The sequence below is a fragment of the Alternaria ethzedia genome (genome assembly GCF_023757985.1).
Source record: "Alternaria ethzedia strain BMP 0044 chromosome Unknown scaffold_20, whole genome shotgun sequence".
Classification (NCBI taxonomy): Eukaryota; Fungi; Ascomycota; class Dothideomycetes; order Pleosporales; family Pleosporaceae; genus Alternaria; species Alternaria ethzedia.
Genome location: NW_026056213.1, coordinates 556,549 through 583,251, shown reverse-complemented (window position 1 = coordinate 583,251; position 26,703 = coordinate 556,549). Strand labels below are relative to the sequence as shown.

Below are 26,703 nucleotides of genomic sequence, written 5' to 3'. Positions count from 1 at the left end.
TTCTAGTAGTTCTAGTAGCTCTAGTAGCTCTAGTAGCTCTAGTAGCGCTAGAAGCTCTAGAAGACATAACTTATAAGCTACCTTGCCTAGTTATTCTAGCTATTCTACTTATTCTAGAATAAAACTAGGTCTCTTAGGCTAACTAGTCTAACTACACAAGGCAAAATATTTTTCTAATATAGAAATATAGAGTAGAACTCTAGAGCGTAGTATCTAAAGCTTATATAGTCTAAAATAGTAGAAAAAATCTAAAGACTAAAGTAATATCTATATCTTAAGCGCTACTACTATAGATATATATAATAGATATAGTAGTAGAAGTTATATATAAAAGAACTAAATAACTAAAGAGATTAGTGTTTTTAATAGATAAGAATAGCTCTAGTGCTACTACTATCTAGAGAGTAGCTATAGGTATTATTTTCTAACTAAGCTTAGAGGTTTATTAAGATAGAGTTACTTATTTATAGATTAATATTAGTATTATAACTAATTTAATAAAGATAAGCGCTTACTTAATTAATAAAATTATTAAATAGAGTAGTTTATATAATCTAGCTTATTACGCTAGAGCTATAAAGTATATTATTAACTATAATTATATATAAGAGTTTTATAAGTAATAGATAGAAATAATAAAGTAATTATAATAAAAAGCTTATAAGAAGCTATTAGAGGTAAATATATACTATAGAGGTTATTAGCCTAACGTAGGCTAACGTAGCTAATATAGCTAAGAACCTAAACTATTATAGTAAGATATAACTAACACTATTACTTACTTTATAAATTATTATATAATATATTAATAGTCTAAGACTAACTATAAAGCTAAGTATAGCTTTCTCTATTCTTTTCTAGTACTAGCTAGATATTAGAAGAATATCTTTATTAACTTTATTATACTTCTACTACTCTTAGAGTAGTGTAAATATTTCTATTATTATATTATAGTTATTATTAACTATTTATTAAAGAAGAAAAAATTTATAGCTATAAAGAATATAAAGATTTCTATAGTTATTAATAAGTTTCTAGAATATATATAAAAAAAGAAAAGTTATTCTAAAACTCTTATTAGTAACTATAGTTATTAGTTTACTTTCTATTTCTAGCGCTACTTCTATAATTATATTAGAATATAGCTAAAGCTATTTATATTATACTACTCTAAGATAGATAGCTAGATAGAGAACGCTAATACTAACTTTAAGTAGTACTTATACTTTTACATAAACTACTTATAAAATAATTAGACTTAGTTACTACTTTTAGCTAAATTTAAGTCTAATTTAGCTATAAGCTTAGTAACTAGAGTTTCTCTATTCTAGACTACTAAGAGATATTTACTCTATAGTAGTTTAGAGTCTATTTATATTACTAATACTCTCTTTATAATATAAGTATAATAATATAATACTAACTTACTTATTATCTATATAAATATAATATATAAATATTCTCTCTAGGCCTAAAAGATAGAGCCTATAGCGTACTTTTTTAAAAATTAAATAATTATATAATTATATAATTACATAATTACGTAATAACGTATTACTATATTAGACCTAATAGTAAACTTAAAAATCTCTAACGTAAGTCTAGATTTATAACTTATAATACTTATACTTACACTACTTCTATAATAATTAATATATACGTAATTATAATAAGCTAACTACTTTATATTTATTATATATTACTAATAGCTATTTAGACTATTAACTAGTAGTACTAGCACTAGTTTTATGTAATTGCGTAGCACTAAAAAGAAACTAAGTAAGCCTATTACTAGTATAAAGCCTTTAAGATAATTTAAGATATCTATATAATATCTATATAATACTTATATAAATACTAGTAATCTATATTCTATACGTAATTACTTATAAGCCTAGCTATATTAGTAGCTATATTACGTTATTCTCTAGTATACTAACTATCTATTCTGCCTATTATTGCGCGTTTATTAGTATAGCCTAATACTATACTATATATATACTACCTTCTATAGCTAGTAAAGTACTACCTCTCTCTAGCTAAAAAAAATAGTACTTTTTATAAGCTTAATAAAGTTAAGCTTATCTTAGATTACTAGTATATTTACTAACTTAGCTAGCTTTTTATCTAATATACTAAGTTAGTTAAACTATTTCTTTATAATTACTAAAATATTAGAAGAAAGATTTATTTAGAAGAGATAGTATATACCTATAATATATAAAGCTATAAGGTATTTTTTATTACTAGTAATTATCTTTATTTACTTTATACTATTCTAATAGAAGCCTTTTTCTAGCTTTATTCTTATAGCTATATCTTATAAATTTTTTATTAAGAACTTTCTAGAATAGACTAGAAAGTTAAACACGCTATATATATAACTAGTAAGAACTACTAGAGTAGTACTTTTTATTATACTAGGCGTTATTATTATTATTATTATAAGAACTAAAGCCTCTATTATAAGTATAGAAAAAAAGTTTAGTATAGAAAGTTTTTTATATTTAGTAGATATATTAGTAGATTTTTTAGATATATATAAAGCTATTAAGAAAGATATAAAATAAAAAGAAGTATTCTCTATATATAAAGTTTTATATAATTTCTTCTAGACTACTATTCTCTATACTATAATTTAACTCTATTACTAACTAAAGTTTACTTACGTAGTACTATAGTTTCTTATCTACTTCTATAGCTAATAGAAAGGCTTTTATTTAATATTATACTATACTCTATCTTCTACTCTTTCTACTAAGATTTTTCTATTATTACTATTAGTATCTACTTTAGAAAGCTTATTTCTACTTTAAATTCTAGATAGAAGATATTTTAATATTTCTATAGCTCTATAGCTCTATAGCTTACTTATTACTACTTCTAAGTCTACTTCTAAGTCTACTAAAGAAGCTCTATTACTATTACTCTTTATAAGTATATTATTATTATTATTAAAGTACTATATCTATAGTAAATAATATAAAAAGAGTTTTTTTAATTTCTATAGTTATATATAGTAAGTATAAAGTATTTAGAAAATATACTTATAATAAGATTACTATATAGAGTTACTAACTACGTATTATTACTCTACTCTATATTAACACTTTACTATAATAATATATAAATATCTTTATAGTAAACTTACTATATTCTATAAAAAAATATATAACTTTACTAATACTAACTAGTACCTAGCGCTATAATTTAGTATTAGTAACTAGATACTTTTTAATACTAGGTATATTAAGATAAAGCGCTCTATTAAGTCTTTAGACTATAAGAATATAGAGCTATATTAAGTTACTTATATAATAGATAATATAGCTTATAAATTAGATCTTCTTACTAGCTTTAAGAGCTTATTTCTTATTTTCTATCTATAGCTATTATAGCTCTATAAGAATAATACTCTACTTAGTTAGTTTTATACTAGTAATATTATACTACCTAAGGTTTACTTTAATAATAATAGTAATACTAAATATACTATTACTTAGGTACTTAACTTCTATATTTACTATATAATTAACTCTTATACTAGATAATAAAGTTACCTATAGTATAAAGTTAAGTAGATAGATAATAATTAGTTAGATAATTAGTAGCTATACTATAACTTAAAAAGAAGTAAGAAATTAGTCTAGAATTACTATAATTATAATTCTAGCTATCTAGAACCTTATATTACCTTTTATAACTATAATAACTATAGAAAGCTTACTATTACTATACTCTATCTACTAGACTTTATATACTTAGAAAGAACTAGCTAGTTATTTAAAGACTTACTTAACTATATAACTTTAGCTTATTAAGATAATTATAATATATATTTCTATCTAACTTTAATCTCTATAGATATTTTTAGCTATAAGTCTTACTACTTATAGCTTTTATATAGATAATAGTTCTCTAATAGTACTCTAACTAGCTTATAAAAGAGTATAATAAATATTTTTATAAAGAAGCTCTTATAATTAGCTTTACTATTAGCTTTACTACTTTATAAAAGCTTCTTATAAAGAAAGTCTTTAGTTTTCTTTATTATATATTTTCTATTAGATACTTTAATATAAAAGAACCTAGAGCTAGTAGAGTATTAAACTTATAGCTACTAAGTATATACTTAGTTAGAACTTTAAGTGTTTTAGAAGAGAAGATATATTATAGTTTAGATATCTAGCTAGATAGTTTATATACCTACTCTACTTATATATAGTTTTTATAGAGTAGATCTTTTTCTCTATACTATAATAACTTTTAAATTTAAATTAACTTAACTATCTAATCTTAATATAACTTTTATAATACTCTACTATTAGTATAATACTACTACTACTATAAACTATAAGAATACTACTAAGAAAGTATTACTTTTTAGTAACTTTCTTACCTCTAAAGCTATCTAGAAGTCTCTAGTATTAGAATACTTCTTTTATATTATTAGTAGTACGTTTTTATTTATAACTACTCTTTTATAGCTATTATAGCTCTAGCCTCTATTATATTTTTAGTTTATTTTACTTCTAGCTTTTTATACTTCTAGTAGTAGCTTTATATAATTATAAAGTACCTTAAACTTTTACTTTAATAACTTTAACTATAGCTATAATATATAAGTATCTAGCTATTTTCTATTATCTACTATTAATACTAATAGCTCTTAGTTTATTAAGAAGCTACTTACTAACTTTTCTAATAATAATAAAAGTAAGCTCTCTACTACTATTACTTACTAACTAAATAAGAAGAGTATTATCTTTAGTAAATCTAAGAATAATCTTTATTACTTATTAATAAGTAAGTAGTACTACTTCTTACGTATAACTTATATTACTAATAACTTAGATCTTAAAAATACCTAAGTTAGCTCTATAGCTTTCTATAACCTATTTCTCTCTACTACTACTACTACTATACTAGTAACTCTTTCTAACTATCTATACTTTAAGTAATAGCTATCTAAGTTCTATATTATCTTTTAAAAGAATAATATTATAGCGTTTAAACTTTAGAAAATAAATACTAATAGTAGACTAATCTACTAGAATAAAGTTATTAAGCTAAATAATTTAGAATATATAGGCGCTAATCTTAAGCTATTATTTATTATTACTAATATTATAAAGTAGCTACGCTCTATATAAGAGAATATTAGTAATAAGTATAATTACTTAGACTATTTTAATAACTATTATATTAAGTAGTTTAAGTAAGTAAAAACTTTACTTAACTAGATTAAAGATATTAAGAATAAGTGTAAGAGCTTTAAAAGTAACCTTAATAAGTTTATTAAATATATTACTTAGCTCTAGAGTTAGCTTACTAACTTAGACTAGTATATTACTAAGTTAGATAAATAACTTTATAATATATAGAGCGCTATATATATTAATAACTAGTAGCTTTAAGTTATAACTAAAAGTTTTTAATAGCTAACTAAAAGTAAAGCTACTTATAAAAGTTACTATTACTAAGAGTATACTATTTATATTACTACTAAATAAGATTTATAAGCTACTATCTTTAACTTTAAAATCTACTTTTAGCGCTTAGAAGCTATACTAAAAAAAGCTTTTTATTATTTTTATATAAGCTCTATTCTACTAGATACTTTAGACTCTTTAGATAATAAGCCTAAATACTTTTTTTACTCTTTTTATTTATTAGATTATAAAAACTATTACTATCTCTATAGTACCTTTTTAGCTAATAGTATAGAAGTTAAGAATAATAATTATTAATACGCTTTTTACTCTAAGAAGCCTAAGCCTAAGGTTTTCTCTAGTAATAGTACTACTAAAGCTAACTATATTAAGTAGAAAATAGATATCTTAGACTAGTTTAACTACTATAAATATAGGTTTATCTTAGAAACTAAAAAGCTAAGCTACTTATATTAGAAGACTAAAGATATAGCTTTTAGTTATATCTAATAAAGCTTTATTATTACTAGCGCTAAATTTACATATTTTAATAAAATCTAAACTATTCTTAACTTTATCTACTATATACTTAATAGTAATATTACTATACTATAGTAGTATAAAAGTAGTAAGTTCTATATAAAGACTAGTAAGACTATAAGTAAATATATTATCTACTTTAATATTAGTATTATAGCGCTACGCTAAAATAACTCTATTAAGATTTAGTTTATATATAATTAGCTACTAGTATAGTAGTGTAATATAACTACTATAAAGATTATTAATAAGAAACTTATATTTATAAACTTTTATTAGACTTTCTACTTTTTTAAATAAGCTAACTTATAACTAGTAAACGTTTATAATAGTAATAATAAAAGTAGTAAAAGTAGTAATAGTAGTAGTAGATAAAGTAAAGCTACTACTACTATCTTTACTATAGAAGATTATAAAAGTAATACTAGCTTAGAACTTTAAAAACATTTTAATATTTAGATTAAAGTTCTTAAGTATATAAACTATTACTTTAACTACTTAAAAAAAAACTATAGCTATAAGTTATAAGATAGCTACTACTTTAGTTAACTTATATTACTTTTTAATATATACTATAAAGTTTAAAATACTTTAGAGAAAGCTATTACTAATAGTAGAGTTTTTATTAGTAATTCTATCTATTTATAAAATAAAAGTATAGCTTTTAGTATTAATACTTTATTAAAGACTATACTATTAGAAAATACTTAGTCTTTAGTAATAGTTACTACTAGAGACCTCTCTAGTATAAGAAGCTAATTCTCTTAGTACTATTAGTATATCTAGTATCTACACTAGTACTTAATTTCTCTATTTAACTACTAGTACTATTAGTTATAAATACTAATAATAAAAATACTAGTTCTAACTACTTCTCTAACTTATTAGCTATAAACTTATTTTCTTCTATAGAAGTTAGTAAGACTAATAATAATAATTCTAATTTTACTCTTTATGTAATTATAGATTAAGTTAAGATTTTTAAATAGAGTCTTACTAGATTATATATTACTATTTTAACTATTACTACTATTACTTTTTTATAAGCTAGTAGTTAGTTTTTAAAGAAATTATATTATTATTAAATTACTTTTCTTTTTTATAATACACTAAAATTATAAATAATACTAGTTATACTTTTTTTTTTATTAATTTTTCTTATACCTATATATATAAATATAAAACTATACCTCTTTTATAACTAGTAATACTAAAGCTTACTAATAGCTCTAAAGTAGCTAGAGTAACTTATATAGCTTAGATAAATATTTAGTTTAGAAACTACTCTAAAAATATACTTATATATATTATAAAGCTTTCTAGCGTATATATAATTCTTAGTACTTTTTAGTTCTAAACTTATAAATCTACTATTAATTAAAAGAATATATCTATAGCTTTTAGCTTTAAGTATTATCTTAGTAGCTATATTTATAACTATAGACTTATTTATACTTAAAGTAGCTACTATTAGAAAGCTTCTTTTTTATAAATACTAGATTTATACTATAAAGTAGCTTACTACTTAAAAGCTTTTCTCTCTATTAATATTATATTTATCTTAAGCTAAGCTATAGCTATAGCTATTTACTAAAACTAAGATATTAGTATTATATTATATAATAAAGTCTACTAACTAGTAGAACTATTTAATAATAAATAAAAAGATATAGTCTATTTATATATAGTAGATTTAAAAGTACTTTTTAAAAACTACACTAAGTTCTATAATAAGATAAAGAGACTATATACATTAAAGAAAGATATTATTAAATAGCTATCTAAAGTTTTATACTCTTTCTATTATAGCTTTAATTTTAAGAAAGTAGATAAAATACTCTTTTATTAAGGTAAGCTTAACTATAAGATAGAAATTAAGTTTAATAAGTTTAGCTAACTATCTAAACTATTATTATAATAACTATAGCTAATATTTTATAATAAAGTATAAGTTATAAAGCTTTATATTAATAATATAATAAAGAAAAAATATATTAAGTACTTTATATCTATATAAACTCTCTCTAGACCTAAAAGATAGAGCTTATAGTATACTATTTCTAAGATTACGTAATTATATAATTACGTAATAACGCGTTACTATATTAGACTTTAAATTTAAACTTAAAAAATCTCTAACGTAAGCTTAGATTTATAACTTATAATCTTATAATACTTATATCTATACTACTAATATAATAATTACTACGCGCGTAATTATAATACGCTAACTACTTTATATTTATAATATAATACTAATAGCTATCTAGATTATTAACTAGTAGTATTAAAGCGTATCTTGCGTAACTACTAATACTAAAAAGTAACCTAGTAAGTCTAACGCTAGTATAAAGCCTCTAAGATAACTTAAAATATCTATATAATTACTAGTAATCTATATTCTATATATAATTATTTCTAAGTCTAGCTATATTAGGCTCTCTATACGTTTAGCGCCTTCTAAATTATCTAAAGTATCTTTTACTTCTAAGCTATAAATTTATTACCTACTATATAATTAATAAACGCCTACTTATTAGGTGTTACTAGCGCTTTATCTAGGCCTATAGCTAGTTTATTATCTAGTACCTAAAGCTAGTTAAACTATTTAATAGTAATTATATAAATAGTAGAAGTAAGACTCTTTATATAGATAAGAATAAATATACTTAAAAAATATATACTTACTACGCGTCTTAGAGTATTAATCTAGGCTATAATATTAATATTATTATAGTTAAAATTCTTACTTTAGTAGTATATAAGCTATATATTAGTAGCTAAAGTTTTTAGAGTAGCTATTATAAAGTAGCTAGTAAAGACTATAAAATTAATTAAGCTACTTTTATAAGTAGTAAGTACTTATAGTAAAGAAGCTTCTATTACTCTAGACGCCTAAATATTCTTAATAATATAGATTTCTACTATAAGTATAAAAGAGAAGTTAATCTAAACTAAGTATTATCTATTAAGAAAGAAGTAGAGTATATTAGAAAATAGAGATAAAAGTATTAAAAAGTTAGAAAAGAATATTTATAGTAAAGAGAAGTATCTAAGTATATAGCTTTTTATATAAGAATTTATATAAGATAGCTATTCTCTAAACTATAGTATTAACTTCTATAAAGATATTTACTTTTATTCTAACTATAGTTATCTACCTACTTCTATAGCTAATAAAGAAGCTTCTAGTTAATATTATACTACCTTTTAAATTCTAGCTCTTCTACTAATAAGAGCTACCTATTATTACTATTAGCCTTTATCTAGCTCTAAAAGCTTATCTAGACATATATTTCTAGAATTTTAATATTTCTATAGCTTTATAGCTTACCTATTACTACTTTTAAGTTTTTTAAGTTCTTTAGAGAAGCTTTTATTACTATTATCTTTTATAAGTATATTACTATTATAGAGAAAATTAAGCTAGAAACAATAGATTTAGGTAATTAGAATTGTAATTACTACTCTTGTAAAATTAGATAAGAGTAGCGTAATATATACAGGCAAGCGCGTAAAACACTAGTATAAAAGAGAGAAAGTACGTAATTAACCTAATAGGTGCTCGAATACCTATTGCGATAACTATTATTATTAAGATACTATATTTATAGTAAACATTATAAAAAGAGTTTTATTAATATCTACTACTATATTATAGTAAATATAAAGTATTTAGAAAATATACCTATATTAAGATTACTATATAGAGTTACTAGACTACGTTTTATTACTTTACTCTATATTAAAATTCTACTATAATATCTATATAGACTATACTCTTACTAGTTATATATAAGTCTAGTAGAAGTATTTATATTTATATTAATTATTATAGGCTTAATACTTACACTATTAAGAACTAAAATACTTTTCTTTTTATTTAGAATATACTTATAAAGCTTTTAAAGTTTAGATACTTCTCTAAAGTTAATATTATTATAGTATTTAATAAAATCTATATTTATAATAACTATAAGTATCTATTTATATCTATTACGCTTTATAAGCTATACTAATATACTATTATACTATTTAGTATATATAATAGTTTAAAGATATTCTAAGCTTATATTAATAATATATTATATAAATATCTTAATAAGTTCTATATAGTGTACTTAGATAATATTATTATTTTTAGTAAAATAATAGAGTAATATAAAGAATATCTTATTTATATAGTAAGCTATTTAGTAGATACTAGACTCTTTATAAATATTCTTAAATTAAAGTTTATAAAAAAAGAAGTAAAGTTTTTTAGCTTTATTATTATAGAAAATAGTATTAAGATAGACTCTAAGAAGGTTACTACTATCTAGAACTAGAAGCTTTTATAGTTACTTAAGAATATATAAGCTTTTTTTAGATTTATAAACTTTTACTAATACTTTATTTATAGATTCTTTAATATTACTAAGTTACTTATCTATTTTACTTATAAAGATCTAAAGCTTTTTACTATAACTAAAGAAGCTAAAAAGTTTTTTAAAGCTTTTAAAAAAGCTTTCTATAGTAATATTATCTTTATATATTTTAACTCTAATCTTAGATATATAGTTAAAACTAATACGTCTAACTATATATATATAGCTATACTCTTCTAGATATAAGCTAATAGTTTAGTAAAACTTATTACTTACTTATTTAAGAAGATAATATTTATAAAATATAATTATAAAATTTATAATAAAAAGCTTTTAGCTATTATCTAAGTGTTTAAAAAATAGTAACCTAAGCTTATAAGCATTCTAAAGTATATTAATATTTTTATAGATTACTATAAACTTAAATACTTTTATATAAAATATAATCTTAACTAAAAATAAGTTTACTAAACTAAGTTTATAAAGAAGTTTAACTTCTATATTATCTACTAACCTAGTAAGTAAGAAACTAAGCTAGATAGTCTTACGTGTTATACTAGAGACTTCTTTAATAAAGTTACTAATAATTATATATAATATTAATATTAGATAATTCTAGGTAAGAACTAATAAATAGCTAGTTATTACTCTATTTAAAGTAGTAGCTACGTAGCTATCTAACTTATAAAACTCTATCTAGATAATAATAACTATAATATTAGTTTAGTACTTATACTAATTTATAAAATAAGTAAAGAAGTATCTATACTAGCTACTACACTTTTTATTAGTATTACTAGATTCTCTCTTAAAGAAACTCTAGATTTATATAATAATATAGCTAGTATAGATAAATACTTTTTAGATAAAATTATTTATAAGCTATATCTTAATAACTTTAGACTTTAGAATATTAAAGCTACTCTTACTTCTAATAATTACTATATTCTTTACTATCTTATTACTAAGAGTATATATATAAAGCTTACTAACTTAGAAGTTAGTAATAATAGTAAGCTATTTATAAGTAATAGATAGCTAGTTATACTCTTTAGTAAATAGCTTTATACTAAAATTATATAGTACTTTTATAATAGTTTATCTAAAGGTTATAGTAGCTATACTACTATATACTAATAGGTAAGTTAGTAGTATTACTAGTAAAGTATAACTAACTCTATTACTTATTATATAAATAGCTATCTAACTTATAGATAGTCTAAAGTTAACTAAACTACTAAGTATAAGCTACTATATTTATTACTTAGTTCTACTTACTACTAGAATAATATATTAATTAACTTTATTACTCTACTTTCTATTTTTTATTAGTATAGCTACGTATACTAATATATTATAGTAGTAGTTAACTAGCTATTTAAGATAAAAAAGTTTATTACTATAAAAAATATAAAAGTCTTTATAGTAGTAGATAAGTTTATAAAGTATATCTAGAAGAAAAAGAAATACTTATATACTATTATATTAAACTATAAATATTAGTTTATATTCTATTTCTAGTTTTAACTCTATAATTATATTAGTACTTATCTAAAGCTTTTTACTATATATTATCTAGAGATAGATAGATAAACTAAGAATACTAATATAGACTTAAAATAATATCTTTATATCTATATTAATTACTTATAGAATAACTAGATATAGCTATTACTACTAGTAGAATTTAAAGCTAATTTAGTAATAAGTATAACTATAGGCTTATCTCTATTCTTTACTATAAAGAGGCGCTAGCTCTAATTAGGCTTAAAGCCTATATACTAACTTCTACTACTCTTCTATAACTTACCTTTTATTACCTAATAATAGTATAATACTAATACTCTTACTAAGTATATTAATATAATCTATATCTTTTTATAATAGTAAATACTATAAGTATAAGAGAAAATAAAAGTGTTTATAAATGTAAATTAATTACTAGCTCTATACTTTATACTAAGTAAGTAGATAATATTAAATACTTATTATATTTATACTAAGTAACTTATTAAATTACTAAATTATAAGAATATAGGCTTATATTAAATTATATAAGTTATTAATAATATAGCTTATAAACTAGATCTTCTACTATAGCTTAAAGTAGTATTTCTAGCTTTTTACTTATAGCTTCTTTAGCTTTATAATAATAATACTTTTTTAAGCTAGCTATAACTTAGAAATATTATATTTTCTAAAGTTTACTTTACTAATAATAGTATTACTAAATATATTATATCTTAGGTTATTAATACTTATATCTATTATAATATAGTTAACTTCTATACTAGTAACTAAAGCTTTTTTTAGTATAAAGTTATATAAGTAGATAATAATTAGTCTAACTCTTAGTAACTTTACTTTAATATACGTAGCTTAAAGAAGTTAGTATAGAACTTTTATATATATAATCTAGATAAATCTAGACTATATAATATATTTTATAACTATAATAATAATAGAGAGCTTACTATTACTCTACTTTATCTACTAGACTTAATATACTTAAATAGAACTAGCTAGTTATTTAAAAACTTATTTAGCTATAATACTTTTAAAGTCTACTAGACTAATTATAATATATATCTTTACCTAATTTTAACTTTTATAAATATTAGTAGCTATAAGATAGTTTACGCTATAGACTACTTTACTTACTACTTATTAGTTTTAGCTAGTATAGCGTTCTCTATAGTACTCTAGTAGACTAATAGATTATAGAATACTTTAGATATACTAGATACTAATATTACTATTAGCGCGTTAGAATAGAAGTAATATTTAATTTTTCTTTTAGATTTTCTTATTAAAAAGAACTTCTATTTTTATTTACTTACTATTACTACTTAGTTAGAACTTTAAGCGCTTTAGAAAAGAGATATATAATAGTTTTAGGCCTTATACTTTATTAGACTAATATTAGCCTAATATCTTTACTATATATATTTACTTCTAATAGCTTCTACTTAAAGCTCTCTACTATAATAATATTATTATTCTATATACCTCTATTATTAATATATATAAGACTCTTATAGTAATACTTACTATTAAGTCTTAGTATTAGATAAAGACTTTATATATTAATAGTAATAAGCTATCTAAAAGTATTATAATATTATTAAGTAGATTTATAAAAGATTTTATAAAGTACTTAAGTAGTATAATAGATAAAATAAAGATTATTTATCTTAGTTTAAATCTACTTATTAGTAACTTTAATACTATTACTAATCTTAAGAAGATAGCGTATACTATCTAGACTTAGATATCTAAGATAGTAATACTCTAACTAAATAAAGTTATAAAAATTAACTACTATAGTAGTAGTAGATAATATAAAAGATTATTTTATATAAAATATATAAATATTAGTGCTTAGATATAAAGATATAAGTATAATATTATAGTTAATACTCTTACTATAGATAAGTATATCTTATCTATTAATTAGAATTTTAAAACTCTATCTAGATTACTTTATTAAATATACTAGTGCAGAAATACAGGTACAACGTAGTTAAGTAATATAGTATATAATTATAATATAGGTATATTTTCTAAATACTTTATTTTATAGTATATAGTAGTATATATTCTTTTAAAGGTCTTAGAAATTAAAACTAAGCTATAAAGTTTAATACTTCTATATCTTATATACCTAGAAAGAGAGATAAGAGAGTATATATTTTGTATACCTTATACTAAAGGCGTAGAGGCACTTAGGCGTTGTATATATATCTTATTACTCTCTAGAAGCTCTATATAAAAGTAAAGAGTAGAAAGAGCTATAACTATAGAGAAATAGCTATAAACGTCTAAGAACTTAAAGTATTTAAGGCTATTTCTAAAACAAAGCTATAAGATAGTAATATATAGTAGTTTATAACTCTAAATCTAATATATAATAGGTATTCTAAGTAGGTAGAAAAGTCTTATAAAAAGAGTTTATAAAAAAGAGTTTTATACGTGTATATATACTAGACTTTTACTTATAGTTAAAAAGTAAAAAAGTCTATATTTAGCTTTCTCTTTTCTCTTATTTTCTTTATTCTCTTTATTCTCTATATCTTCTATATCTTTTAGATCTACCTTTATATCTATCTCTTAATTAAAACACTAGCCTATAATAATAAGAATAATAATAATAATACTAATATATTAGACTACTTTCTAATATACCTTCTAATCTACTCTCTCTTTAAGACAGCGCCTCTATTAGTTATTTTAAAATATAAGTTAAAAGAGATTAACCTTAATACCTATATTAAAGATATTAAGGTTTATAAATAGGTATTAAAAGAGGTAAAGCTTTACTTTCTACGCTTAGAATTTAGCTTTAATATTTATAGAGAGCTTAAACGCTATATTAAAGATAAGATTCTTAGTATAAAAGTCTTTATCTTTAGTAGTCTCTTTAAGAACTTAATAAGTAGTAGTAGCTTTTTTAAGTATATAGAGTACTTTAAGATATAGTACTAATATTAGCTAGCTCTTAACTACGCTAGATAGTATAACTAGCTATTATCTACGTAGACTAACTTTATAAAATATATATTATTTACTTCTTAATACTATAACTAGATGCTATTAGTACTACTTTAAATAGCTAAGCTACTTAAGATCTTCTTATAAGCTTATAATTAATAATAATAACTATAAACTTATAACTAGGCTAGTAATTTAAATAAAGTAAATAATTTAGATAATAAAGTAGCGCTACTAGCTTTATTAATAAGCTTATAATAGAATACGTAATAGAACTAATAGACTTTAGAAGCGTTTGTAGTTAGATTAATATATTAGAGTAGCTAGTAGAGAAGTATAGGCGTCTTTAAGATTATTATAGAGTATTTAGACTAGCGTATTAGAGTAGAGAATATATAGCTCTTTTATAGCACTATAGACTTATTACTACTAATTTTAGAATTTTCTTAAGCGTTTAGATAATTATAACTATAATAGAAGTAGTAGTAGTAGTAGTAGTAGCAGCGCTTGCTTTTAAGAGAGACTACGTGTAATATAGTAGTAACTACTACTTCTAGGTATTATCTATATAATATTAGTAGTAATAAATAAGTTAATATAGAATTATAAGTCTTTATTATAAATGTATAAGAAAAGAAAGTATAAGTAGGTAGTAAAAGGTATTTAAGTCTATTAAGCTTAGTTTTAATAGCTTAAAAGTTTGTTTATTTATTATTTATAATATAGTATAATATTATAAGATATAACGTAGTAGGCTTTGTCTCTAAGGCCTAGAGAGAAAAACTCTATCTAGATATTAATAATATAAAGATAGAAAGTAAGTTATAATATATATCTAGTGCGTAGTAAATATTATAGAGCTTAAAAATAAAGTAATTACTATTAGAATTAGTAATAATAATATTAATAGTACTCTTTTTATATATAGTAAGTTTAGATTCTTTTTTATATCTACTAATAGTTTTAGTAATAGAATTAAGATAAGTAAAAAGAGAAAAGTTATTTATAATATAATATACTATACTAGAGTTATAGATCTAGAGATTAGATAGTAAAGTAGTAGTAATAGCTATAAAAGTAAAAAGTATTATTATTTTATTAACTATATATATACGCCTAGAACTATAGTTCTAGCTATTTTAGGTAGCCTCTTTTAAGTCTATTCTATTACTATAATTATAGTTCTATAATATATTAGTAGTGTAAAGTATATAAAGAAATAAAAATATATAGTTTATAAAGTTATAAAAATATATATTATTAGTAGAAGTTATAGTAGAGTTTTTAGAAATTTTATTAAAAGTATAAGCTTTTATATAGTAGTTATTCTTTATATAACTAAGCTTACTATAGTTTTTATAAGTATACTTAGAAATATTTAGTTTACTAATATACTTATATATATTAATAAAGTAACTATTATCTTTATAATAAAAGTATATAATATACTTACTAAAAGAGACTTTAGTAATAGACTTATTTCTATTATTACCTTTATTATTAGCTTTATAAAGCTTAGTATTTTTAGTATTATTTTAGAAGTTCTTATACTTATTATAAAAATTAATAAAAAGAAACTTAAAGTTTTTAAATATAGTATTAGTAATTTTAATATTATAGTAAAATATTTTCTAGTAGTTAAGAAATAAGTTATAGTATTTAGTTAGAGAAGCTTTAATTTTACTAATAAGCTAAGTATAAGATAATATATTTTTTATAGTACTAATATTATAATAAAGTTTTTTAAACTAAGTAAGAAGAAGTTAAATATTAGCTAGATTTTATATTTTAATTTAATTAAGCTTAATAAAAGTATAATTAAGTATAATAGTATTAAATACTTTATTATTAGTAGTAATAGTAATAAAAGTATTATATAAATTAAAAAACTTATTAGTAGTAAGTTCTTTCTAAATCTAAGGCTTAACTATAGCTTAGAAAAGAGTAGTAGTAAAGTAAAAAGTTTTATTAAACTTCTTTTAGTTTTCTAGCTAAGTCTAGTAGATAGTAAGTTAGTTAGTAGTATTATTTAGTAAGTATAATATAGTAATTTATAAAATAATATTACTATTAAAATAAAAATAAGTAGATTACTAAAATTTAGAAGTAGTAAAAGTTAGAAGTTTAAGCTTAAAAAAAAAAGTAACTTAACTATTATAAATATTAAAATAACTATTAAAAAAAGTAAGCTTTTTAAAAGCTTTAAACTACTTATTATAGTTATTAAATTTATTAAGCTTTTTAAAATTTTTACTAAAAATAGTAGTAACGCTATAAAAAGTAGTTATATTTAATAAAAAGTAAAAAGTATTTATAAAATAGTATAGTTAAAAATATAAATAATAATATAGTTAAGCGCTATATAGTTAGTAAAAAAAAATAATATAAGTAGCTAAGTTACGCTTAGAAGTATTAATAAGCTTATAACTTATAAAATAAAAAAAAGTATATAATATATTAATAATTTATATAAAGAGAGAAACCTTTAGTATATATAGTAGAGAAGTAATACTAGTAAGTAAATATATAGTAAATAGGTAGATTACATATATAGATATCTAACTAATAGATATAGCTTTTCTATAGTACTCTACTATAGTAAGATATAGTAGATATAGTTATTAGTAGTGTAAAGGTACTTTTGCAAAAAGAAGAAATAATAGTAGGTATAAGAGAGATAGTAGCGAGCGCGCGTCTAGATAAACTCTCTCTCTCTACTTAAAACTAGTAACGCCTGCAGAACCGAAGAGAGTACCGACAGCGAAGTTTCGCGATTACCGTTGGTGCTTATCGATAAGGCACGTGTTCACGCGTCTCCCGAGGTCCAACCGTAAGAGGAATAGACTCCTCACATTGAGATATCCAACCTTGGAAGGAACGTGGTTTGCAGTCCTGGTCAGACTGCTTCCGCCACCATTGAGCACACATACCGATTTCCAAGTCGAATGACTCCAAATGACACTTCTCGGGGTGCTTCTAGACAGCCTCCGTTGTGGCGAACCACTTCGCTGCATCAAATGACTGGTCTTGAGGTCTGCTTTCGTTTTGAGCGAGTGCTGTGGTAGCAATAACCATGGCCAGGATCTTCCTACAAAGTGCACGAATGAACAGTATCTTCTTGGGAAGGAAATGGAAAAGAACAGCCAGCCTGCGTCATCGCATACAGCAGTCAGTTTGGGCTTCAAAAGATGCTGTAGCAGGTGCATTCGAGCAATCTGCAACTACAGCTGTAGTCCTCCCAGTCATGTATCATCTTGTCCAGTGCTCCTACGACCTTTGTTTTGCTACTCAAACCTGCCCATTGCCGGATGGGAAGTATTTGCAGGTATCCGCTCTGTGACACGTCATCTGTCCAATGAACTGTACCTAGTCGGTACCGCCGTCGAATTCTTTGTACTCATTCACAGTACATAGCATATGATCAGGAGACGAAATTGTGTCCACGGTAGCGAATAGCAGCTGTTATATGCATGCGGTGAGTGACATGCGGTGAGGAAGTCTTCAGAAAACGAGGCGGGTAACGGACCGGGGTGAAGCTTGTATGAGTCGCGTGGCTTGGGCGGCTAGCGTGCGGATCATGACATCGCCAACACCACCCTCCGTCCTCCTGTTAAACACGACCCTCAACGTCGATTTTGTTTATGGCGACTCACGAGAGCACTTGGCAATGATCAAAGGCAACGGTACTTGCGGGAATGGCACCAGCGACCCCAACGACCCTTACGGCACGCGCCGGCCGCAGCGCGCTTTCCACCTCCAAGTCTCCCTCTCCGCCGCGCTTGGCCTAGTGGCCTTCCTGGCCTTTTGCGTGCGTACTCGCAGTATTGTCTTCCGACCTACCTGCTGACTGGTCATATTAGTTCCTTCGCCCACGATGGAAAGGCCTCTACTCTGCGCGCAAGAAGCAGAACAACCTCGCGACATCGCTGCCCGACCTTCCCGACAGCTTCTTCGGCTGGGTTATACCGTTATGGAGGATCACCGACGAGCAGGTGCTCGCCTCAGCCGGTCTCGACGCCTACGTATACCTCGCTTTCTTCAAGATGGCTATCAAGTTCCTGCTTGTCACGCTGTTCTTTGCGTTAGCCGTCATCAAACCAGTCCACGACACACACCAGGACAAGGAGGGAAAGAAGTCTTCGATTGACAAGAAGCCCAGTCTTGAGCGCATCGAAATACGAAGTACACTTTCGACATTTGCCTCCGGCTACGAACAATACACCGACTATCTGTGGATGTATCTTGTATTCGTGTACCTCTTCACCGCCCTCATAATGTACTTGATCGTTTCGGAAACAAGGAGGATAATCGATGTCCGGCAAGAGTATCTGGGAAGCCAGACGACCATCACCGACCGAACCATCAGATTATCTGGTATCCCTGTCGACCTACGGTCTGAGGACAAGATCAAGGACTTCATTATGGATCTCGGTATCGGCAAAGTCGAAAGCGTGACCCTTTGCAGAAACTGGAAAGAGCTCGACGACAAGGTCGTCGAAAGACAAGCTGTCTTGCGGAAGTTGGAAGAAGCCTGGACTGTCCATCTTGGAAGCCGAAGTGTGGAACGAAGCTTGGAAACTCTTCCAATGGTCCAGCCACATCCGCCACAACGTACTGAGAGCAGCGGCAATGAGGAGAGCGAGACAAGCCGCTTCCTGAGCGACGCAGAACGAGACCCTGGCCACATCAGCCCCTATGCGCAGCAGCGCCCGACAGCGAAAATCTGGTACGGCCGCTTCAAGCTGAGATATAAGAGAGTAGATGCCATTGACTACTACGAAGAGAAACTGCGCAGGTTCGACGACGAGATTCGCGCGCTGCGCAAGAAAGAATTCGAACCGACTCCGTTGGCGTTTGTGACTATGGACAGCGTTGCAAGTGCGCAAATGGCCATCCAGGCTGTCCTCGACCCTTCGCCACTACAGCTTTTAGCCCACACAAGTCCGGCACCACAGGACGTAGTTTGGTCCAACACATATTTGTCTCGCGGCCAAAGAATGTTTCGATCTTGGTCGATTACAATCGCTATCGGCATCTTGAGCATCTTCTGGACAGTCCTGTTCGTACCTATCGCCGGTGCTTTGAACACGTGCTCCATTCAAGAGGTACTGCCCGGTCTGGCAAATCTGCTGCACGAGCACCCTAACCTCGAGGTTCTTTTCAACAATCAACTCCCTACGTTGGCAGTCTCTCTGATCAACGTACTTGTACCTTTTTTGTACGATTGTAAGTGTGCCAGCCGTCAACAGTCAATGTCTGCCATGCTAACACTCTTTAGGGCTTGCCAACAAGCAAGGAATGATCTCACAGGGCGATGTTGAGCTGTCAGTAATTTCGAAGAACTTCTTCTTCGTCTTCTTCAACTTCTTCATTCTCTTCACCATACTGGGGACTGCTTCCGGTTTCCTGGCGATGCTTGAACGCTTCGCCGAGAAGCTTACAAGCGCTACGCAAATTGCATACGCCTTGGCTACATCGCTCTCTAATCTACTCGGCTTTTACACCAACTTCATCATCCTTCAAGGATTCGGATTGTTTCCATTCCGACTTTTGGAGTTTGGAGCCCTTTCTCTGTACCCGGTCTATCTGATTGGCGCCAAGACTCCAAGAGATTACGCCGAACTGGTACAACCACCGGTCTTCAGTTACGGGTTCTTCTTGCCGCAAACCATCTTGATCTTCATTATCTGTATCGTCTACAGTGTGTTGCAAGACTCATGGATGGTCTTGCTCACCGGCTTGGCCTATTTTATGATCGGTCACTTTGTGCACAAGTATCAACTCTTGTATGCAATGGAGCATAGACAACACTCGACTGGCAAAGGCTGGACAATGATGTGTGACCGCGTTCTCGTCGGTGTCGTACTGTTCCAAATCACTGTGGCTGGCCAACTGGCTTTGAAGAAGGCGTTCAAACGGGCCGTTATGGTAGCACCGCTCGTAGTCTGCACACTGTGGTTTCTTGTAGTGTTTGCGCGCACTTATCGGCCACTGATGAAGTTCATCGCCTTACGAAGCCTGCGGAGTCCAGAACAGTCGGAGCTCGGACGCGACGTTCAAGAAGAAGCGGTTGCCAACGGGCAAGCAGGCAGACTTACACTAGACGAAGCCCGTGAACGTGGCCTGCGGTTCCAGAACCCTAGTATCATCATGCCTTTGGATGACGTATGGCTACTACAGAAACATGGAAGGCCTCAGAACGGATCTTACGGATCTGGGACCGATGATGCCAATATCAGTTGAGAATAGTCCAGTTGGACTTTCCTCGACAAGTTTAGGGATGTTCCTTCTTGTATGCATCTGACATCCTTACCACCTTGTATAGTCGTCGTTCTTTCCTGGTTTGCGTTTGTTGATACCCACTACCGCAATGAATTCGGTCATGTTCTTACCCCGTTATACCTCAAGTTCTTCACCCACTCACCGCAGGCACTTCTGAGACTCGACACCCGTACCACGCCACGCATTCTTTCGTCATTCGAAAGGAGTCACATCCTCTGAACTGGCTAACACTCTTCTAGTCTCCTTCCTGGTCATTATTATCAGCAACTCACCTTGAACCAACGGTGCACCTCCATCACGGGGGTGCTTCAATCACGTCTTCTCAGATATACCTTTCGCGTGGGGTGGCGGAAACCAAGTCCGAATTAGCGCTTCCTATCATCCAACTCGAACCTCTTCGGGTAGCCTCATTCCCGGGATCGCCAACCACGCGCATACTGTCTCTCACTCCGCCCCGTTCCCGCCGCGAACAAATGTCTCACGCAATGGACTACGCAATGACGACCCCACTCTTGGCTGACGCAAACCTATCGCAGACGATTCCATTGGACGAAGCCACCCCGAGCAATACAAGCAAAGCGCAATCGCCAGCCCCAAGACGCTCCGAAGTTCTTCGCCATGTCTTTCCTCGACCTTCACGAACCCGTATCCCTCATAGTCGCAAGACCTTACCTCGAGTTGCCAAAGCCGACCGTTCCAATACTGCTCTCGCATCCCGTCTACAATCTAGGCCGCGAGTGGCCTTTCACAGATACATCACTTCGCTCTTCGGTAGCGCCGCGGATCGTAATGTGATAGCAGACAGTCCGGAAGCAAGATCGCGAGCATCCAGCTTTGGGTCCAGACCGGGGTCCTCGTTATACGGCTCAGTACCCAGCCTAGACATGGTCTCGCCTGCCACATTCATGTTCAGTGGACCAAGCCTCCGCTCCGTAGGGTCTTACAGCGACTCGTTGTCTCGCCTTCCCAGTCTCGCAGAAACTAATAGCGACGTACAACTACTACGACGAGCGCGGACCGACTCCTTTTCAATGCTCGACAGTGTCAGCATCATTGAGGATGCAATCCTGGAGCCTGGTACCGATCAAGGCATCACTCGAACTGTGACTGATGTTCTACTCGGCGTTCGCACACCGTCGGAAGAAGATGAAAGCCCTTTTGTCATCGCGCTTGAGGACGGGTCTCCATTCTTTACTCCTGCACAAGGTCATGCTACGTGCAGTAATCCCCATCATGTTGGGCACGCACCTACGTCTCCGGTTCGTACTTTTGCTATGCTGCTCTCACCGTACTTGGATACGGCTGCATGGAAGGCGTTGAGGCTGACAAATCGTGCTTGGTATCTTGCTTTGAGCGTGGCAGCACCACCGACCTTTCCTAACTCATACCACCTTCCAGTTGAGATTCTTCAGCACGTATACGATTACCTCGGCCCAAAAGATTTCAACGCCGTACGCCATACGTGCCGACACTGGATGCGGGCAAGTCTCGATAAGAAACTGCTCAATGCAATGCTAAGCAGAGGTGGTTGGCTGAGTAGCACTGAAAAGACTACTTCCACAGCCAGTCCCGCTTTCCGTCCTATTGCGACCGCTGCCTCGCATAGCGAAGAATGGTTACTGAGTCGATACCTTGCTCGGCAGTGTGCTTTGTCATCTGGATGGAGCGGCAACGGACTGAATAACAGAGCTCCTATCGTAGAACGCTCTGACATAGACTTCACTGAGCTAGCCAATGGGTATGCTAGCGGGTTGGTATTCTCCACAAGTCTCTGCGGTCGGTTCGTATGTGTCGCACGAGAAACCCTAATCTACATCTACGACCTCGAGAGTGGGCTTCCGGTGCCCATTACCAGCGTCGTATGCCCAAGAAGGGTCATTGAAATGAGCATGGACGTCTCCTCTGGGCGACACGCTATCGCTGCACTTCTCGAAGGACGCATGGGCCTGGTTTGTGAGCTGCACTATGGACGCACAGTCGGAGGCAACGGTTCCGTTGATGTACATGTTGATGTTGATGGGCCGGAGAAGGGTGTCACCACATCTACGTCTATTCAGACTAGCTGTATCAATGACTATGAGGCTGGTATGAGTCTTCAGGGACGCAACACGGCTCGAATGCATCGTCCATTCGTCCAAGAGCGAGATCCCACAACCTTCGATACGATTGGCGTACGGTCGAACAACCAGCGCATCAACCTCCACAATACGGACGATCATCAAACCCACGATCAACACTTCGTCAATCACGCATGGAACCTCAATATTTCCGGACCCTCACGAAGGCCTTCTGCCCATGGGCTTTGCACCTTCGAGTCATGTGTTCACACCGTCCCTGTCGAAAGGGGAACCACGACGATATACCGCCATCTCTGCGCCGAAGATGATCCACCACGCAGTGTCTCTATCTGCCCGCAACGTCGCTGCGTCGCCTTTGGATGTTCAGCAGGAATTGAGTTGCATTGGATTGATGCGCTCACAGGACAGAGTTTGAGTCGTTAGTTCCCGCTCACAGCGCCGAGTAAGTACACGTATCTTGGATTTACCATGCACCTAACATCTAGCAGGCGATCACCTGTACTTTCTTTCGCCACGACCAGGCTTCGAATCTGCCAAGAAGCTCCGTCTTATTTCCAGTGCAGCACATCCAGAAGATCGGCCTGCCATCAGCCGGAAATTCTTCGGCCGGCCCACCATGGCGTCGTTCTGGGGTTCATTTGGGTTTGAATCTGCGACGCACCGTCCAGGTTCACCTAGTTGTGATCACTATCATGCGCTTCCGCTAAGTGACGGGTATCACGTCCTGTTTATCGACCCTGTCAACGGCCTATTGACACTAGGCTGCGACGCACCTCTTGGCGGACCTACGAAGCTTCTTCGAAAGATCACATTCACTCCGCCAGAACAGAATGCTGTACCAAGGCTGTATAGTGCGGCTGCGGATTTGTCGCAGGGAGTCCGCGCCATCGTGGCTTACGGCGACACTCTGCTATTGTACAGCGTTCCTCCAGACGTCATTCGTCTATCGCAGATGGAGCAAAACGCTAAGAGCTGGGATGCCTATAATGCCTCTACGGCAGTCTCACTGGGACATAAGAGGAACCATTGGCTAAACTAGTGGGATGAGCCATTTCCTTCTGATCAACCAAGACAACGCGACGGTGAGGATAGCAGCTCCATATGGCCACTCACTATCAGCGGCACCGAGATTGCAAGGTTGACAGCCGTCTGTGAGCTTGCAATACAGACCCAACCTGAAGTACTGATCTGGGCATTCACACATACCTCTAAGTGCCAAACTTGGCGTCTACACAACTACGTTGACCCTGTTCTCGTTGAAAAGAGACTCGTCTGCAGAAACGGAATCATACACGGCGCTCCTTCTATCGACGGGTCCGGGGATGTCGTCATGACAGACGCGCCACAAGCTCCACATGTCCGCGAATCCATCAACCACCACGTTGTGCGAGACGAGACGGATACAATTCAAGCAGAGAGGTCACTTCTTGGTGGATTCGATGGCAATGCATCTGGTGTTCTGAAGAGAGTACCGAAAGCACTGGCCGTGGAGAACGATGAGTGGGTGGATTACCTGGACGTAAGAGGCTGTGCAGAGGCTTGGTATGATGCTGACGGAGATGTGGTGATGTGGTATGGGGATTGAAGACTGATGGAGTTTCAAAGGGGAAAATGTGCGCACACGTTGAACATGGCGAGAGTAGTGGTAAGGATGATTGAGGAGTGAGCCCTCTGTTGGGCTCGGGATTATTCCTAGCATAACCTATGACCTAAAAACCCCTATAGCATAACAAAGACCTTTCAGGAGTGCAATAGTAATACTAAGCTGTGATACGGCTGAAGTTCCCTTTTGCTCTGATCACATGGTTCTCACATCCATCGAAGATTCAACCTCATCCTGCTCATTGCCCAAGCCCCTGACCCTCATATGCCCACACACGCACATCAATGCCTCCAAAACCTACATGCACGCCTTCCCACCACAACTTGAAAGCGTATGCACGTACCTCAACTTCCCCCCTTCAACCCTAAACTCATGACTATCCGGCAACCCATCAGCCCCAACCTGCCCTGCCACACCTCCAAAATCCATGATAATATCCACAGTCCCATACTCCTCGTCGATAACATATTGCCTGTTTACCAGAGGTACACCGCTCGGAACACCGACATCGCATCTGTCTGTCGCCTCACCCTTACCCGTATACGCACCGCCTTCGAGGCGAGCGCACGGCGAGCCCCAGGGCACTGTGACGCTTTTGTTGTTAAAGAGGTCACAGTAGGCATCTCCTGCTGCTTTGATGACAGCACGCGTATCGCGGTTGGCGGCGAGGATGGGATCCCACTTCTCGCGCGTGGCCCAGTAGTATGTGCCTGTGACGTTGAAGAGCCAGTCTCCTTTGCTTGTCCAGATGGTGTCAATTTGCGAGACTTTTGTGCTGTTGTCGAGACGGAGTTGCGTTGCGATTACATACGGCGCGGCGGTGCTGGTGACAATAAACTCAGTGAACGCAGCGCATTGAGTTGTGTCGTGTTGGGCTCGGGCATGGTCGATTTTCATAGGTTTGGAGAGAATGCCAGTTCTAACGTCGACGCTCTTCCGGTTTTCGGTGTATGCGACGGTACTAGAAAGGGAAGGGAAGGTTGTTTGTCCCGCAGTTTGAGCAGCGAGGAACTCGTCTGTGATAGATTTGAGGGCTTCGCGGGTACATGCTGCGAAGATCTGTGTTGCAAAGGCAATGGCTACGGTGGCGATGAGGCTGCGCATTCTTGCAAGTAGGTGCGGCTGATATGAAGTCTACTTTACTTCAATGGTTCAGCATGTTGATTTCACTCTTTTTATGACTATCAGCTGAAGTTCATGCCTATCTATCTGTGGATGGGGCCTTCTCTCCGGTCAGTTGAAACGGTATATGAGGCTAATATGCCCAGGTTCGGCAGTTAGCGACCCATGCATGAGCGCAATATCTGTCCATCTTCCAAATTGCGGAGAGAGGGGATGCATTGCGGGTCTTCTGTAATGTGATGGGATGAAGTGGGGAAACAAGACGATTGAATACTGCCTCCAGTATCCATGTGATGGCGGTTGGCGTACCGCGTATGAATGAGCCATTGACTGTGTGCTGTCCCACCAGCACAGTTCCGGGCGTCATAGTACTTCTCAAAAACAGGTGCACCTTGTAAAAGAAAAAAGCTGAACAGGCCTAGAGCCTACATCGACGTCAGGCCACCTGCTGTGCAGATTTCTATGTTAATATAGGCCGCAGACCTGTTCAGTCTTTTCCTAGGTTGGCGAGGGTGTATCCTCCTAAAGAATATTGTACACCTCGTTGCGGAGCTCGGGCGGAAGATCGAGGAACCCAGTCGGCATGTTGCGCGGAAGCTGACCAGGCTTTGTTTTTCCTACGTTCTGCTGAGGCCTGATTGCTGGTATTGCCGCCGATGTAAGAGGAAAGTCGTGGAGTAGCGCCAGTGAAGTGTGGGGGTCGGACTACCAGACGAGAAGAAGCAATTGCAACTGCAGTGTTGGGGTTAGAGTGAACGTTGTCACTGTTTACGCAGTTGCGTCATTGG

General features: G+C 31.3%; 2 protein-coding genes across 2 annotated transcripts; one reads left to right on the top strand and one right to left on the bottom strand.

Moving 5' to 3' along the window:
* Positions 1–18,690: 18,690 nt before the first annotated feature.
* J4E87_007496 (uncharacterized protein) lies at positions 18,691–21,073 on the top strand (the record flags this gene model as incomplete). The annotated part of the gene is made up of 2 exons (XM_049379091.1): positions 18,691–20,056; positions 20,109–21,073. Coding segments are annotated over 2 exons (2,331 nt in total), but the record flags the coding sequence as incomplete, so codon positions are not given.
* A 4,017-nt stretch (positions 21,074–25,090) lies between these two features.
* On the bottom strand, positions 25,091–25,897 carry J4E87_007495 (uncharacterized protein; the record flags this gene model as incomplete). The annotated part of the gene is made up of 1 exon (XM_049379090.1): positions 25,091–25,897. One exon carries the CDS (start codon positions 25,895–25,897, stop codon positions 25,091–25,093), a length of 807 nt encoding a protein of 268 aa, XP_049231360.1.
* Between the last annotated feature and the right edge of the window lie 806 nt (positions 25,898–26,703).